The sequence below is a fragment of the Anarhichas minor genome, unplaced genomic scaffold (assembly GCF_050575085.1).
Source record: "Anarhichas minor isolate MPS153535 unplaced genomic scaffold, ASM5057508v1 ptg000004l, whole genome shotgun sequence".
NCBI lineage: Eukaryota > Metazoa > Chordata > Actinopteri > Perciformes > Anarhichadidae > Anarhichas > Anarhichas minor.
The window spans coordinates 351,213-362,971 of record NW_027466450.1 but is presented as its reverse complement, the minus strand read 5'-3'; the positions used below and the strand labels follow the sequence as shown (position 1 = coordinate 362,971).

Here is an 11,759-nt window from a genome sequence, read left to right as displayed (position 1 = left end):
ACCCAGGTCCTGCCCTCCTCTACTCTTCCTACATGGAAACATAACAAGCTCACATTTCTGCGCAGTTGGTCCCTGAAACTCCCAACAGTTTTTAAATGCCCCCCCCCCCCCCCCCCGCTACTCTACACATCCACCAAGTCACTGCACCCAGCACCCTTCTCTCGTACAACACGTGCACGCGCGGTCACTCCGTGCACTCGGCTATCTCCGTGCCGTCCACGAGCAGCGTGTGAATGATGCCGTCTCGCCGCTTCCCGCTGCTCACGGCCTTCACGCAGCAGTTGTGGTCCGCCAGCGTGAAGTGTGTTTCGGTGCCGTCGTCCACGAACTCCCCCTGCGGGTGGAAAGCGAGACAGAAGGAAGCGGACGAAAGACGGTTCAGTTCCACGTCGTCTGCGGCATCTGTATTTCTGACTTTGTACACACAACTGTTTTAACATTTTGACTTCTTGAATTCAGTTCCCGTTGTACTTACTGCGGTCTCGATGTTTTGCCCGTTACACCAAACGTCCATCGTGTCTTTCTCTGTAAAGAAAGTAAACAGACACTGAATCATGCCAACTGCTGGGCAATAAATAATGTGATGTGACTGCCGGTTAACAGTTGCTGAACAAGTCCGTCTTTGTTGATCCGGCTACGGCACAGGCACGTTTCAGTAGTTTGTTTGTCAGGCTGTGAGGCAGCAGAATGTTTGAGTTTATCTGATCACCTCGTGGTGTCCCAGAACAACGAGCAGGAGAGCAACGCTCTGGTTTTTAGCTCTCTGTGGGTCACTTGCAGGCTTCCCCTGACAGATAGATCACCTACGAATAGAACATCTACCCAGAATAATCCACCACCTTTTGAAAAACATTATCGTAGTTAAAGTTGTAAACATATACGAATACATTTGAATTAATCTTATAAACAACTGAGATTATTTGGAGACAACTTGTTGATTATTAACCTCTTTAAAAACAACATTGAATTGCCAGTGGTGGAGACACTGTGGTCAACGTAAATCAGTGTATTCACACATTTCTATCTGTGTAACTCTGAATACATTCTGGTTTATGGTATTTCAGTTGATGCTTTCAAAGCAAAACATATATTTTGATTGGGTAACCTGAACTGAAACTAAATCAAGATAATAATAGTTACTGTATTTCAAATCATCTGAAATCACAGCACTGAATCAAATCACAAAAAAAAAAAAAATGAGCAATTCGTCATATTTTCTTATCTTTTGTTGAAAAGCATCTGTTTGTGACCCTAGTTGTTTATGAATGTATGAATAAAGTTATATTGCATGTATTATAATGTGTATATCTGTCGTAGGAGGCTTTATATTTTGGACTTCATATGTTACTAAGTAATGACTATGCCTGTGTACAATATCCTCATCAAATGTATTTATTAAGATGCACTTATTTAAGGAAGGTATTTTTTCTTATAAAAATCGGTATTAATAGACAAACAAGTATCATTACTGAATCATAATATACATAATTCTGGTCTACTCTGTTTACATGCAATGTACTATAACGTGCCAAAGTTGCTGCTACTAATCACACCACTATACCACTATGTAATATTGACTTTAATTACTCTTGTTTAGTTTCTATTTCTATTTATTTTTATTTGATATACCTCTAATTAATTCATTATTTGTGTACTTTCTCTATTTATCCGTCTTTGTGCTGCAAGAACACCTGGATTTCCCCTCTGGGTATCAATAGAAGGCTTATCATCATACGTTATCTTATCTTTGTTTTTTGGTAAAATAATAAATATAAAGTATGAAAAATAGAACCATGATGCCGCTTTATAATAACATGAATACATCACCATTTAAACGTGGTTTCAAGTGAACCCCTCACTTGTGTTTCACCATGAGGAGATACTCACTCGACTTTGTGGTGGTGTAACCGACCAACAACTCATGATGGAGGACGAATAAGCGATCTCAAAAGAGCGAATGTTACGGGAGTCATCCCCTGTTTGTAATGTGACAATTTGCAATCATGCATAGAATAAAACATATCCCTGATAACACACAGCTCTCTCACAGCCACATGCATTCCCAATGAACTATTCTCCAGCATCTCAAGTTCAGATGTGACTTTTATGTGGCCGAGAGGTTCATTTGAAAGTTGTCGAACATATTTTGACCGGCAGCTACTACCTCTTAATCCTTGATCCTTGATAACAGTGAAAGCTACCAGTTAGTTGGAGTTACAGTTAAAAACTGTAAAGCCTTAAAAGGCATGGCTTGATCCACATTAACCGTCCAATTTAACACCACCATGATGCCACAAAGCCGTCTCTGTGATAACTGCTGCTACGGATCACATCCACATATTTCTGCCACTTCAGTGAATTAATAACATGTTTGTTTGTTTTTATTGTTGAGTTTCATAGACACTTATTGCACGCTAATGTACAGTAGTCCTTATGTGTGGCATGCCGCCTGATCGACTGTAAGCAGTGTAACCATAAGAAGGATTAACTTGCCCGGATGACAGAGGTGGCTTAAAGCTGTTGGAGAGCTTAACCTCTGCTCCAGCATAATATCAGTGGCAAGTTCTGACGGGGCAGACTTCACACTATTATGCTAAAACAGGTATCCAATATCCAACCTGATGAGGACAGTACGATCACAGAGAGGCTCACCCAGGACCACCCTGCAGTCGGTGCCGTCCAAGTTGAGGACCCAGGTGCTGGTGACCTTCGACCTGTTCTCCATGTACTTCTTCAAGCTCTTCCCGTCGATCTCCAAGGTGTACTCGTAGGCAAACCCGCTGACTGCGTCGATGTTGATGGTCGCTTTGGTCTCCGATTTGCCCACGTTGAACGTCTCCTTGCCCACAAGTTTGAACATCCAGTCCCGTCTCAGTAGCTCCTGCAGTCCGGTGTAGAAATCAGTAATGAAAAGCTGCTGTCGTTCATAAATAAATAAAACATTTTTTGGTTGTATTTTGAAGTTTCGTTATCCATACCTTTCCATCGACGTAGATGACCCTCTTTCCGGTGGTCGTGCCATGTTCGAACTCTATCCTGTGGACTCCATCACTCAGCGCCACCTCCCACACACCCGCGAGGTCATTAGACATCCTTCACACCCTGCTGGAGACCAACAATTAAACAACTGGCTACACTGCTACATGTCGAGGCAAACACATGAATAACGGTGAAGTGTTTCACGTCAACGTTAACTAGCTAACAAACGTTAGTTGGCTAATAACAAAGACGTAAAACCTAAATAAATACTTTTCAGTGCAGGTTTGAATGTATCTCCACCTGTAGACTCTCCTTCCTACGGGACGTTACAGTAATTATAGCGCATACTGTACTAAAAAAACAAAAAACGTTACCATTAGTATTCTCGCTATAGAAACATGGCTGAAAATAACAGAGGGAAGTTATCTCTGTTTGTTGCATTATGACTTCCGGTAGTAGGTTTTCCTTTCAAAATTAAAGCAGGCACGTTTCGAGCTATGGTTAAAACAAAGTAAGTAAATGGCGCGTTTGGTTGCTACCGTAACACCCACTTAATGACATAAAAAGCACTAACCTTAGCAAACCACAGCTTCACGTGATAAATAATAACTGAGTAAACCAGTATCTCACAGAGCCCGGGGGCCATGTGGTAAAAAAAACAATGATGTGGAAATCACATGGATGTAAAATGTTCACATCAATATACGTAATTTATAACGTTACAGTACTTTCTTCAATACATACGACTTACAAAACTCAACGGGCACCACATATAATCTTCTTTTAACGTAATATCCCGGTTTCAACAATGCTATAGACTCATGTGACATTTACAGATGGGTCCCTAAAACATTAGTTTGGAAAATATCATAAATAGGTGTAAGACGGTGCTTGTTTTCTGCTCGCTATCAAACCAAGTAGCTGGCATTAGTAAACTGGGCATTTATTTTGAAAAGAAAACGGAAGCATTACTGCGTCGGTCAAGCGTTAAAGCTGTCAACATTTTCAGTAGCTCTGAACCGAGCGCTAGCGTTACCTTATTTATTACCTCTTATTATAAGAGGATAACCTCAGGCATTAGCTCGGGAATATCACCCTTTATTATGCATCTGGATTACCTTAATGCTCCTGAAGGAAGCGCTCTAGCTCAGTGGTTAACAAATCATCTGCAGGCCACTTTAGCGCAGTTCATTATCGGCTAGTTACGCTAGTTACGTTAGCTACCGCAGAGATTCAGTCAACAGACGAGCTGCGGCTATGCTGTTACTATGGAAACGTGATATCCGCATACGTACAGACTTGACCACGCCCACTGGGGAACGGGCCGTTTTAAAATCTCATCCGGGAAGTTAAAATTGAGTATTGTGTGTGTTTGGTCCAATCCAAAACTCACGTGGGCAGTTTTATTTAGTGAGCACTGTTATTTAACACGTTTCATATTGTGACGTGTCAAAATGAGCTCCTTCAAATAAATAACAAATAAATAGAAAGGTGTTGATTCTTCCCCCAGCGCTGCCCTCGCAGGTGTTTTCCATTATTCTGGCTAATTAGACCTCTGCTCACGTCAAAGTTGCCACCGGAGCTGTGTAGCATAATTAACTGATGTCACTAATCTCTATGTACTAGTAAGCATTTAACAACATACGATGTCCCACACTATCAAGGTAAATGATTCAGTGATTTTGTGGAAAGTGGCTCCATCTTCTGGCAGAGGGGGGCCTGGCTTCACCTCATATGAGAACGTAGATAAGATAGGCCTACTGACAATATTGTACTTTGAAGGTTGAGAGTTAAGTGATTTCAAACTTTAACACTGTTGCACGGGCTGATTCTGGTATCAAACCACTGCATTACAATATTTATATTTAAATTAACCTGATTTGGTTTTGTTGTCAGAAGATCCTTTTTGCCATTTTTAGTAATTGATAATAATAGTAATATTGCATAACAATAATAACAACAATAATTAAAATAGACTGTCTTAAAAGACAGAGCATAACATAAAAAGGCACACATATATTAAATAGTAGAAATAAAAATGAATTGTCATACAAGAAAAATGGTCCAAAAATCATTGCTAAACACCATACTTGTCTTCCTCTATTTATTTCTTCTTTTTTGATCAGATATAAAGTGAACTTGTGGACATTTTTTAACATCATCTCTTTTCACTTTTTTTAGCAAATATACTACCTTCCAACAATAGAACTTCATACGATAAATACTGACGTGTGCTGCCTGATCACAACTTTGTTCACCTCGTCAGTCTCTGAGAGTGCATTTGAGATCAGCCATCAAGTATTCCCAGTTATTTCCCATCATAAAAAAGCTATTTAACTCATTATTCATTCATCCACTTACAGATACTGACTAAAGATTACACACATTTGGTCTGTGTGTGTTTTTTTTTGCCTTTTTGTTAAATAGATCAATTCGATTTTTCGGTTCTTTTGACATTTTTTAGTTTTGCTTTTTACGTGTGTGTGTTTTTGTGTTAGCATACTACTACAAACTGCATTTTGTTGTGCAACCCCTGCCCTTGTACGTGATGAATTTGACAGTCACTATGATAATCAGCAGAACACCAGAACACAAACACAACAGGAACATGGACAGAACATGGACAGCGTGACAAAGCATTGGCTAGAGTAACAGAAACAGGTTTCTAACCAAAGAACTCCACAATTGCTGTCGAAAACCAAAAGTTTCAGTGTGAAACTTATAACTTTTTACTTATTGCTTGGAGAGAACAGTCAGAAATCTTACCATATACACGTTATTTTTCCACGCCAGAGGACCTGCTGCTCCTCAGTACAATTAGACTAATGCAATACATAGCTTGGAGAATTATTTAAAGAAATCAACTATTTAAGTGTCACACAACTTGACTGAGGAAAGACCACGCATGGTTTAGATTTCAGAATTTATTAGATTCCAAGTATAAGTACACAGTTCATCTGCTTTCACAACCAGTACTCCTTTTTTTTTTTTGCACTATGCCATTTTTTATAAAAGCTCTACTGCATATTTGATAAATGGGAATACCCTACATGTTATATATCTTAGAAATTGCATTTCAGACAAACATTTAAAATAATTCTGGACACTATAAACGATTAGAAAGAAGAGTATATATGAGTTTTGCAGAAACAGCTGAGAATAATAGGATAATACCATATCATGTTAATATCATTAGACAATGTGAGAACATCCGTTCCATGTCATTTGTTTTGCAATCATGGCAGCCGCACACTTTCTCATGCAGACACTCACCCCTTCTTGATCTTTATATTAGCCACAGGGCCACCCACTCAGATACAGATATGCACATGCACCCAATGCACATGTACTACGTGCACGTGCACAAACAGTCATGTGATCAAGGTACACATCGGGATGATGCATTTCTTACGAATGCAAGAAAAAAGGTTACTGGACAATGAGAAAATACAGCATTTTAAGATCACAGCACTGATTATAAAGAACAATGTAACGTTTCCCCAGCAGTTTGCACAGGTGTGCACAAATGAAAAGCATTCATCAAAGAGACAGACGGTACCGTGTTTTTGCTGATGACACCACCTCTTCCTGTTTGAAAGATTAAGATATCTGATTACGAGAAAAATACTTTTTTTATTTTTAACTACTGTTTTGCTTAAGGACAAAAAAGAAGTTCACAGTGTTCAAATTAAAAGATGTTAAAATAAGAAGATGGCTCTCCAGTCATGTCCACATTGTCTCAGAATCAAAAACACAAGGAAATTACATCGTAAAGGACTTGAACGGATTTCTTTTCATAAAAAATGTACAGAATTAACAATAGAGTGTCAATGAATGACCCGTTCTCAAAGTTGAAAAAGTATAGGCCAACATTTTTAGTCAATGGCTTTTCAGCTTTCTCATTAACTAATTGGATGGCGTGTATATATATATATATATACTGTATATACACGCCATATATATATATGTTGCCTTCTCAATCTAAAGGGTACACATTTTGATTGAGACAGGATACTAAAGCAGACATCCACCTGAAGCTTTGGAGTGACTATTCAATTTTAAAGGTGCAATATACAGGATTCAGAGCATTGTTATAGCAGCAAGCAACTTTTTGCTGTGTAAAGATATAGTGGCGTAATGTCTACCCTCTGTATGTGTTGTAATCCGAGCTTCTCCTTGCATTGTTGACATAGCCGTGCCAGCCGTGCATGCTTTTAGTGCATGTTCGTGCACGCGAGTGTGCCCTACTGGCTACATCTGATAACGGTGGCATTGTTGCAGAAACCCACACTCCGGTTCCCCCTCAGGTTAACACTGTTAGCTCTGTCAGCACTGTTGCCGTTTTTTTTGCATTGTTGGTGCTGTTGGCGCTGTTAGCACCGTTAGCTGCGAGCAGCTGCAGCGGTTGCCATGTTGATAGTTGTTGAGAGGCAATAGAAATACTCCCAACCTTTAACTTGAGTACCAGACATGTGAACCATGTACATCCATGTTCCACCCATGGTATTACTTGTTAGGGTAATTGACATTAGGGGATGACGTTTGACATTTTAGGAAAAAAGCTTGTTTTTTGTTTTTTTTAATTTTTTGAGAAAACATCACTCTAAGATCTGTTTATTCAGTAAGGGTAGCTTAGCTTAGCAAAGACGGGAAGAAGGGGGAAACAGCTAGCCTGGCACAGGTCTAATGGTACCAAATCTACCAGCCCCTCTAAAGTCAAAGGATGTTACTGCTCCCGGCCTACTTTGGCACATAAACCCCTGTAATACAGTGAGCTTCAGAGGCGTGGGCAGGTGGATTTGGACAGGCCAACTGTTCCTCCCTTTTATTTACATGGTCGAGGTGTTTCTAGATCTGACGCTGCCTGCGCTGCTGGCTGAGCCCTTCCTGTAAGCCATGTGGAACCGCCTGCTGATGAGCCCATGTCTGTAAAGAGCTGAGAGCAGCTGGTTACGGAACTTCTCGCCAATGAAGGCGTACAGCACCGGATTCACCGCACAGTGCATGAAGGCCAACACTTGGGTCACATCCAGCACCACTTCCACTATGTAGCGCGTTTCACACGTCCCCGACGCAATGGATTCGCCTTGTATGAGCGTATCAATCAGCACGGTGATGTTGTATGGCAGCCAGCACAGAACGAAGGCTAACACCACCGCCAGGATGACACGTATGGCCTTGTGCTTTTGTTGATTGCGCGTGTGACACAGCGTCACCACAATCCAGCCGTAGCAGACGGCCATCACCACCAGTGGCAGGAAAAAGCCCACCGTATGGCGCAGAACGCGCATGCCAACACGCCAATGGTCGCTGCTTTCGCCAGTTAGGTTTACATAGCAAAAGTTCTGGCCCATTTCCTCATGGCTCATGCTCTCCTTCTGAATGGCACCAGGTAAGGACAGCACTCCGGCCACCAGCCACACCACAGCACATGCCACTTTAACCGACAGGTGGTGGGAGGGGCGGGCGCGCGTAGCTCTCACGATGGCGAAGTGGCGGTCCACGCTGATGCATGCCAACAGGAAGACACCACTGTATACCGAGGCCTCCTGGAAGCCTGACAGGAGTTTGCACAGGAAGTTGCCGAAGATCCAACCGGAATGAGCATTGATGGCCCAGAACGGGAGGGTGAGGCAGAACAGAAGGTCGGCCATCGCCAGGTTTAGCAGATAGATATCTGTGCTACCTCCAACTTTCTTCATGGAGCAAAGCACATAGACGACCACGCTGTTGCCGACCACGCTGAGGACGAATACGACGATGTAGGTGATCATCAGGCCCAAGCTGTTGAATCCAGGCACCGTTACACTGCAAGGAGCAGACAGGTCATCTTCGTACTCATATGTGAAATTGTGAGTGGAGTTGTTGAAGAAAGTGTCCATGTAAAATTCCTCTGTTGTCAGCTGCTAAATAAAAACAAAGTCATACAGTTTACAAGCAGCAGTAGAAGAAGTACCAGTAGACAGTTGCCATAGCGGCCATTAACCTCTTAATCTCGCCGCCCCCAAATTTGGGTGAAGTTTTACCCTATTGCCCAAATTATCATTATTATTATTGAAAGTAGTAGTAGTAGTAATTTAGTAATGGTCACTGGTGGGGTATCTTCTTTATACAGTAGGTATCAAAAAACACAAGGAATGGTTTGCCATTTTGGGAAATACGCTCACTTCCCTTCTCTTTACAAGAGTTAAATGTTACCTTTGAAGGTCAGACAACTGCTTTCAGACTTTGTGTTATAAGCTAAGCTAACGAGCTGCTGGCTGTCGCTTTACCATGAATGGCTAGACATGACATGGTATCTTCTTATCCAAATCTCAGTGAGAAACCAAATAAGCGCTGCGTACTGTATATATGTACTGTATATAGACTTTCCTGGCTGACTGCTGTATGAAATAGCTTGATGCAGCTTTATTAGTTAAAAAATTGACATAACTTAGTTTGAAAGAAAGTTCAATATTGCCTCCTAAACTAGTTGAACCTCCAAACCAACTTGAATTTGTCTGTTCAAATTAGCTTAATATAATCATTTTAGACAACAGAATTATACATCACTCTATCATAATAGCACATGTCCACCGTGCAATTATACTGAAAGGCAAAAAAATAAACGTTATAATGTCTTAACTTAATGTATAAGGCTTTTGTTATTTGCTCATGTTTACCACTAATTTGAATGAGTGATTGGAATTTGCATGATAGTTTAACACATTAACTACAACCTGAGGATAACACAAATTGAGAAAGTCCCATCGTTTACCTGTTTTTCCTCTTGATTGGTTAGAACCAAAAACCGCAAAACAGTAAGGATCAAAAGTTGTAGCTTCATCCTTGCGGTCTTGTTGCACACAGGTTGACAAGAATAAAGCTATTTGGCTTTGGTAGAGGTCCTTGTGTCCTTTGTGTGCTGCTGGTGGTATTGTTGATGCTCTATTAGGAAATTGCATCGCTTTAAGGGAAGTTGGTGAATCATAGATATTATCTGTCTAACGTTTCTTTCAAAACCTTTATTTTTGATCTCACAGTTAGATGTGACAGGATGTTTTTAGGTTGAACCTGCAGATCAAAGCTGATAATGTAACAGCAAAGCACTTGGTATGATTTGATGGTGACAAGTCCTCAAATAGTATAAGGGGCCGTTTTAACATTTAATAGACTTGATATATAGTGCAGATTTAATTTAAATTGCATAAATATTAAATTGAATTCATCCTAGTCAAAAAGATATCCACAAATTTGTTCTTCCTAATGATAATAATAATATATTTGATCGTTATAAAGCTCTAAAAGGTACTCAAAGGCCCTTTACATGGTAAAAACACAAACAGTAAAAGCAATATCAATAAAAACGAAGCAAATTATTGACATTATGACTGTAAAAAAACAATTACATTGCTTCAACAATGAATCGCAGGTTAAAAGCAGATTTAAAAAGGTGAGTTTTGAGTGCAGTTCTGCCGTCTGCGGTTTTGAGGTTACATGTGAGCGTGTCAGAGCAGGAGCTCAGAAACGTAGGGGGCTATTTTATGGAGGGCTTTGTCTGTGATGAGGAGAATTTTTACCCGTATCCTACGAAAAAACGAGTTCCCTTTAACCATTGTCGTGCATTGGGCTTTCAATATCAGTTATCCACAATTGCATTCTTGATATCTAGAATAAGCATTCTGGGTATCTGCATAGAATCCCTACTCGGAGATACTCCCATATCTGCTGAGGAGACTGAGGTCTTTTGGAGTGCAGGGAGCACTCCTGAGGACCTTCTTCGACTCTGTGGTGGCATTAGCCATCTTTTATGGAGTGGTCTGCTGGGGCAGCAGCATCTCGACAGCCGACAGGAAGAGACTTAGCAAACTTATCAAGAAGGACATGCAGTGTGCTGGGGTGTCCACTGGATACGGTGGAGGTGGATACTGTTTTATTACTTATTTAGTTATTTATAATACTTGTTGTGATCTTGTTTCTTTACTATATCTCTTGTTTGCAATATCCACTATGCTAGCACGACGCCCCCAAATTTGGGGGCTCTCGGGCTCAGAACCCCTCAAACTCACATGCGGAAAATAGCATGATTATTAGCCAGTAGTGTGGACACGGCCACTTTTTTTTTTCGATGAACCAGCAACGTCTGGACAACAACATCATATAAGTCACTTATTATAAACTCCAAAGACAACTATAGGCTACTCATATAAGCAAAAGTATATCGTGGCATAAAAGCACCAAATCCGGCCAGAAATCGGCGCTACGAGTACAGTAAATTAATGTTTGTACCCTCATGCTAACAGCTACCAAGTCATACAAAGCATGTAATAGCATTAGCACACGTGGCGGAACACGTAACTAACTTCTTTTTTACGATCCGTAGAAGCACTAAACCGTTGTGTGTGATCAAACGTACCTTCATGCTGAACTTCGCCGAAAAAAATCGTGGGTATGCGCCCAAGTTTTCTGAAAATATGGATAATAACGTCGGAGAATTTCCGTTCCAAAGCTGTAGTCATTGCTGCCAACTGCATACTGTTGACTTCCGACTTGTTTCCAGAATAAGAGCGGTCAAGGGGGCTTGGGCGAGTGGTCAGACTGCCTGCGACCGGAAATTTCCGCCGGGGTACACGCGTCACTTCTGGCAACTTTATTGTATGAAATCTTTTGACGATCACCACCAAATTTGGCATGAGTCTTCCTAAGCCTGTGACGCGTCTAAGGAGGGGTTGTTTTTGGAAATCGACCGAGGATAGGCTGCCATGCAGCCACACACACACACATGAAATGAGAAAATCCTA

At 40.9% G+C, this 11,759-nt stretch overlaps 2 protein-coding genes across 2 annotated transcripts; both read right to left on the bottom strand.

Annotated features, from left to right (window-relative positions):
- Positions 1–131: 131 nt before the first annotated feature.
- On the bottom strand, positions 132–3,314 carry faima (Fas apoptotic inhibitory molecule a). Its single transcript, XM_076102802.1, has 4 exons — positions 2,979–3,314; positions 2,653–2,881; positions 476–525; positions 132–334 (listed from the first exon to the last, which is right to left on the bottom strand). Exons 1-4 carry the CDS (start codon positions 3,090–3,092, stop codon positions 185–187), a joined length of 543 nt encoding a protein of 180 aa, XP_075958917.1. The 5' UTR covers positions 3,093–3,314; the 3' UTR covers positions 132–184.
- A 4,031-nt stretch (positions 3,315–7,345) lies between these two features.
- On the bottom strand, positions 7,346–9,805 carry cxcr2 (chemokine (C-X-C motif) receptor 2). Its single transcript, XM_076102801.1, has 2 exons — positions 9,737–9,805; positions 7,346–8,885 (listed from the first exon to the last, which is right to left on the bottom strand). The coding sequence occupies exons 1-2, from the start codon at positions 9,803–9,805 to the stop codon at positions 7,809–7,811; spliced, it is 1,146 nt and encodes a 381-aa protein (XP_075958916.1). The 3' UTR covers positions 7,346–7,808.
- Positions 9,806–11,759: the final 1,954 nt, after the last annotated feature.

Coding starts and splice junctions, on each gene's coding strand:
- faima (XM_076102802.1), bottom strand. CDS start 3,092: ATGTCTAATGACCTCGCGGGTGTGTGGGAGGTGGCGCTGAGTGATGGA. Junction 526..2,652: donor CGACTGCAGGGTGGTCCTGG/GTGAGCCTCTCT, acceptor CTTTCTTTACAG/AGAAAGACACGATGGACGTT. Junction 335..475: donor GGCAAAACATCGAGACCGCA/GTAAGTACAACG, acceptor TTCCACCCGCAG/GGGGAGTTCGTGGACGACGG.
- cxcr2 (XM_076102801.1), bottom strand. CDS start 9,805: ATGAAGCTACAACTTTTGATCCTTACTGTTTTGCGGTTTTTGGTTCTA. Junction 8,886..9,736: donor CCAATCAAGAGGAAAAACAG/GTAAACGATGGG, acceptor GTTTTTATTTAG/CAGCTGACAACAGAGGAATT.